Here is a 6000-nt window from a genome sequence, read left to right on the forward strand (position 1 = left end):
GTCAGAGAGTATTTTATAACCGGCAGATTTACAGTTTTTGTATTTTAGCTCATAAGATAAACCTGAACTTTCAGACACCACACCAGCATGCTACCAGTTTGTTAGCAGCATGTTACCAGCTTGTTAACAGTGTGTTAGCAGCATATTACCAGGATGTTAGCAGCGTGTTAGCAGCTTGTTAACAGCGTGTTAGTAGTGTGTTATCAGCTTGTTAACAGCGTGTTAGCAGCGTGTTAGCAACATGTTAGCAGCGTGTTAGTAGCATTTAAGCAGCATGTTAGCAGCGTGTTAGTAGCATTTAAGCAGCATGTTAGCAGACACAGATGCAAACTCTAACATCACTGCCCAGATCTGAGGAGACTGGATCCACACTTTGTTCCCTCAGTGGTCTCATTCAGAGGGTAAAAGGTCTGGAAGTGCTTAGTTTGACTTGTTTATCATCACAGCTAATTTTTACATTCTCCCCTCTGGCTGTCTCGGTTAGTTACACAATAATCACTCGACAAATCTTTATATTAAAATGTCATGGACAAGACTACAGAGCACAACAACGTAGGCATCAAGATTTGTGACTGAGATTTGTGTTCTTACAGGCGAGTCCCTGAAAGCTTTTAGGTTATCAGTATCGAAGTGTCAGTGGTTTGAAGCCTGGTATTAAATGATCTTTCTAGAGACGCTGACTTTCTGTGACCTCCTAACATGCTGCTACACAACACGTATCCCGTTTCTTTTTCTTTCTTACAGACCTTTAAGTTTATTTTAGTTCAACATACATAGATGACAATAACATATTTACATGCGTGACATTTTTTGCAAAGAAAATAAATCGTAAAGAAGCTGCAACGTTACAGCTGAATGCAGAAGAAAGTCTCCAAGATATGTTATGAAGCATTAATGTGACTAAATCCTCAGTATCCTACAGAACCTGATGGATTTTGGACATTAAAGTCAGCTTTAATCAGAGGATTTTATAACTGTAAATTATGCACATTTTTTCTAGTTTTCTAACTGTAAACATCATAATTGTTAAAATTTATGAATCCTGACATCTTCTGAACACCGAAGCTTTTACTGTCTGCACTGACGGTGAATGTGGGATGTAAAAGTATTTAAATACTTCACTTCTGAGTTTGCTCTCATTAGATACCGTTTTCTATCCAAAGAAGCTGCAGTGTTGAAAATGTCCAGGTTAATTTTGATGATGTGCTTTTTTATGCAGCATTAATGTGACTAAATCCTTCCGTATCACTGCCGACGCTTCAGTTTGAAGGAGCAGTAATACCTGTAAATGATACAGTATGTGTTATTAATAAACAAGGGAACATCAGGAAAAAAAGAAACGGATTAATTAAAGATATTAAACCTGTGAGTGATGCAGAAATGTTTCTAAAGGTTTCTAATGACTGAACTGAGAAAGAGACCACCACCAAATTGCACCAATAAAACCTTTCTGTGTTGAATATTTTATAAAGCTGTCTGCTGCTGCATGTAGCTCCATGTTTTTGACCTTTTCTTCTGATTCTCTCTATGTTCTTGTTTCTAAACCTCCACCTATCCCTCACATTCACTTTGGGCACATGCCGTGATCTTTCCCTACATTAATCTGTGTGAGTCCTTCAGCATTTCTCTGTTTTGTGTTTATCTGCTGCATGGAGCTGAGCCGAGTTCAGCGTTTGCCTTACAGTCATTGCTCAGGGTCGACTCTCTCCTTCAGGCGCCCACACACACTAAAACTGGAAGCACTCGGTGTACCAAAAGGACGCTCCTAAACAAGAGGTTTGTTGTAGATAAATTTAGGACAGCATGAGTCAAAGTGAGGGTTGTAATTCATCGGGCTGCTTTTGGGAGAAATAAACAGCCTGAGAAATGTTTTGAAGTGAAGGTGAACTTTGTTTTATAACTTTGATTATCAGCCCCTCTTTTGTCAGATTTTTAGCTTTCTTTCTTTCCTGAATAAGTGAGGAGAGAAAGCTGTAATTCAAATTGTCAAGCTGTCAGCACGCCAGCCATGAATCTACTGAACTGCCATTATCTGTTTCTGCATTTCCATTTGCATTGAGGACATGTTTGCACACACATAATTGGAGGAAGGCAAACTTCTTGCGATGTCACCATGCATTTAAACTGCCTTTTTGGTATCCTCGGGGGAAAAGTGACAGTCCAACTCCACGATGACTTCACAGCCAAGTACTTACGCAATCGTAATAGGCTTTGCTTCACATTGTGACCAAGTTTAGTACGAGTATAGATAGCCTTACTCTTTAAACCCTCACATCTAACCTCTCTGTTTGCAAAGAATAAAATGCGAACCAACGAGGCTCACCTTTAATCACGGCAGCCTGCGGAGCGACGGCGAGCAGCAGAGCGAGTCCAAACGCCCAAAGCATCATGTAGGACGGTCTCCTGAAATATGAACGTCAAAGTTAATCCAGCAGCACAAGGGAAGGTGTCAGCGAAGAGGAGGGGGCTCCTCTGGCTCAGGTGGAGATCATGGGCGTGGGTCGACCTCGTGTCATTTGGGGGACCCTGAGCGGCTGCTGAAACGCTTCCGATGAATTCCAGGATGCGTGTGGAAGCGTAAACCGATCCAGAACAGGACCTGCTGCAAAGTGTGGCAAGAGTGACGAGGTTAAAAAAGTAGGCACTGTTTCTGGAATAATCTGTTTATCTACTGCTCAGACATAATCCGTCTTTACCTCGCAGCCCTCGCAGCGCAGGCGTCATCCTGTTAGTGGCTTTCTGGGGGCATCTGTCAACCACGATGACTAGTTGGCTCAACACACCCCCTCCTGGCCCAGCCGGACACGCCGTGCCATGGTTCCCCGGCTGCTTTCAATCAAGGCATCCTGCAGGCCTCACTGCTCCGAGCGGTCCTCACGAGCACATCACATGTCTGCACAGACTCAGGTTGCTGGACCTTTGAATCTTTGCTGATGTTTTTCTCTTTCGTTTGGCGGTTTCCTGCACGTTTCTGTCTCCAGGCTTCATTGTTTCAATTCGAAAACCTGATCGCTGCACAAAACTGTGACAACCGTTGGGCTTGGAGGAATAAATGAATACTTAAATCCTCCGCTCAATGTACTTTCATGCCTTTGTTACAAATACAATAAGTCCAGAAGCTTATGCCATCTCAGGGTTTAAGTCCCAGGAAGCTCCAGACAAATGATGTTTGTTCCACAAGTGCAGAAGTCCTTTAAAAGGAAATCTGACTCCGACACATGAAAAGAAATGATTTTAGATCAGAGAGCTGAAACTGCACAGTGTGCAGAGCCTTGGGATGAAAAGAAGAAATAAGATCAGTCGCTTTACTTGAACACAGTAAAAAATATTAACATTTTAATGACTCTGCTCTTTTACTTGAACTATGATGTTTCTGCCAACAAAATAAAACTCATTTAAAACATTTAAATTCCTTCTTGCCATCTTATCTGTAGCACTTTTACTTTTATATTCTGCTTAATTAATAAATAGAGTTCATTTAGAATATGGATCAGTTTAATATTAAACTCCTCAAATATCTGATGTGAAAGTCTTTATTTAATCTGCCTGTAAAGAAGCCGTTTACAGAAATCTGACTCTGGATAAAGAGAAAACAAGCTTGTAGATCAGAGAGAGGGACAGAGCCTCCATATACACGTTGTTGTAATTCAAACATATGTGAATAGTTTTCTTTATATGTTGTTGTATTTTCTTCCATTAAATTACTGTGACATTCAAAGCCCTGAAAAACATGAACACGCTGTTATCACTAATGCAACAATTAAAATCCCTGTGTTCACAACAAATATGAAAAATAAACCCACTTTAAAACAAAAATCTTTTTTTACTACTTTTTAACTGTCCTAAGCTGATTAATGAATACATTATGTGTACACATATTTTGCAATTTTCAGTTTTCAATTAAAAACTTTTCTTCTTAATCAGCCGACTTTTACTTAGTTTCATTTGGTTAATATTCACTTTAGAAAGACACAAACCGTGATCACATCCAAGTTTCTGCTCTCGAACAGAAAACCCAAACACGTATAAATACAGTATATAAAAAATACTTTTATGTCCATCTTATAAAAACAATATAAAAGCAACAAAATACAGTCGCACTGGAGAAGCTGCAGGCAAACACTGTCAGGTATGTCATCATGTTACTCAGATAAAAGCCTTAAACTAATCTAATTCTTTTAGTTCTCCCACAATGGTTTAATATTTAATGAGTGAATAATTAGATGAAACTTTCCCAAAGGACACGCTGACAGATCATAATCTCCTTTTTCCCCCATCCAGCAACCAAAAAGAATAAAAAATAAAATCACTCTGAGGAAGCTGGAACCAGATTATTTTAGACTGTCTTGCTTAAAAAGAGAGAAAAATTAATTACCAAATCTTTGTTCAGTAACTTGTTTGCATTTTTATTTTATTTTTATTTGCCTTTACTTTGCTCTATCCAAACACTGCAGCACTAAACCAAACTTTGTGCGACTTTAACACATGAAACCAAACCTAAAAACTTCACACTGTTTCGAATGGCTGTGAACTTCAAACCTCTTTCCTTCAGGTGAACCCGACTGATGAAAGGTGGAGTGAGGCTAACGGCTGGGGGGAGCGAGGGGGTCATATCTGAAGAGCCGTGCAAAAGAAGATTAGAAATTGCTTTTAATCTGTAATCCGGTGCCTGTTTTACTGTCCAACACAGCCTGTGTGTTTCACTGCTGCCAGACTGAAGCACTGGGATTAGCAGCTGTAACCCCCCCCCCCCCCCCGACACACACACACCCACACAGAAAAAGAAAATATAAGAAAAATATTAAAGAAAAAATAAAAGGCAAAGTATTTGTTCATGTTATTTACCTAATCTCTCCTAAAAACAAAGTTAGTCCATACGAAACTGAACACGACGGCGGTGAGGTCAAACACAAGGACTGGTTTCTGTTATGCTGAGCTGCATATTTGAGTTGTACGACTACCCAGCCTGCTGTCATTCCTCAGTTTGTTGATCAAAGTCCTGATCGGTCAGCGGACGGACGAGGAAACCGTGCAGCATCATGTTCACTCTGGACTCGTGGCACCTGCTTTCAAAAAGCTCAGCAAAAACACTTCGGCCGAGGCTTCAAAATAGCTGACATCACAGTGGCTGCAGCGATGACTCAAACTCAGTCCATCCACTCCTCATTATAAAGCTGCAGGTCTGCAACAAAAGAAAGTGATTGACTCCACGTTCTGGTCCTCTGAGGCACAAATTCTGGTACTCTTGTTGATTATTTGGCGTGTTGCGCTTTGACCTGGACTCTGAAGCTTTTGTAGCACATGTGTTTTACTTCATGTACTTTGCTTTGTGCTTGACTTTGATGTAGTTCATTTAAAGTGAGTCCAGCAGTAGCTCAGAGTCCATTAAAGCCTTTCTGCTCTCAGTGACAACACTTCACTTGTAGCATTGTCTGCCAATCTCTCCTCCATCCCCCTCAGCTGTTTTATCTAATAAAGCCGAGGAGCTCTCAGGGAGCCGCTAATAAAAGTTTCACTTTGCACATTAAAATCCAGCTCCGCTTATCACCGCATTACATTTAAAGAAAAACCCTCCTCTCAGGGCTCAGACTAAATGCACTCTGACATTTGATTAAATACTGAAATATTCACAGTTGATACTCCGCTCTGTATTCATGGCAGCAAAATGAAAATAAAAGGGAGAGATAAGCAGGAGTCTCTGTCAGGTCTCAGGCACTTTAAGAAAATAGGTGAAATTATTTGGTATTCAAATGGGAGTTCCTTATCATTTGGGCTGATTTTAATCAGAGGAGAAATGTGCGGATGCCGGTTTCCAGCTTACTGCGGCGTCACTGGTGAATTGTCTCAGATGGCCCGTCTCCCACTAAATCCTACTATGATGAAATCCAGACAAGAATGGCAGATAATCTGGTTAGTTCAGTCAGTCGAGCTTCTCCGTTTAACCTTTCACCGCTAAAAATAACACCCGAGACTCCCCCGCAGGCTTGACATCACACAAAC

At 40.7% G+C, this 6000-nt stretch overlaps 1 protein-coding gene across 2 annotated transcripts in view; it reads right to left on the minus strand.

Annotated features, from left to right (window-relative positions):
• Positions 1–2561, minus strand: part of LOC309689481 (uncharacterized protein) — a 62250-nt gene extending 59689 nt beyond the window's left edge. The window contains exons 1-2 of one of the 2 annotated variants that reach the window (XM_082505923.1): positions 2507–2556; positions 2324–2403 (exon numbers count right to left, since the gene is read on the minus strand). In XM_082505923.1, coding sequence (XP_082362049.1) covers positions 2324–2390 — 67 coding nt within the window. In that variant the 5' untranslated portion in view covers positions 2391–2403; positions 2507–2556. Of the gene's footprint in view, positions 1–2323 lie in introns of both variants that reach the window. The other variant, XM_082505924.1, reaches the window with a different exon arrangement.
• Between the last annotated feature and the right edge of the window lie 3439 nt (positions 2562–6000).

Source organism: Aulonocara stuartgranti, assembly GCF_965226115.1.
Source record: "Aulonocara stuartgranti genome assembly, chromosome: 15".
Lineage (NCBI taxonomy): Eukaryota > Metazoa > Chordata > Actinopteri > Cichliformes > Cichlidae > Aulonocara > Aulonocara stuartgranti.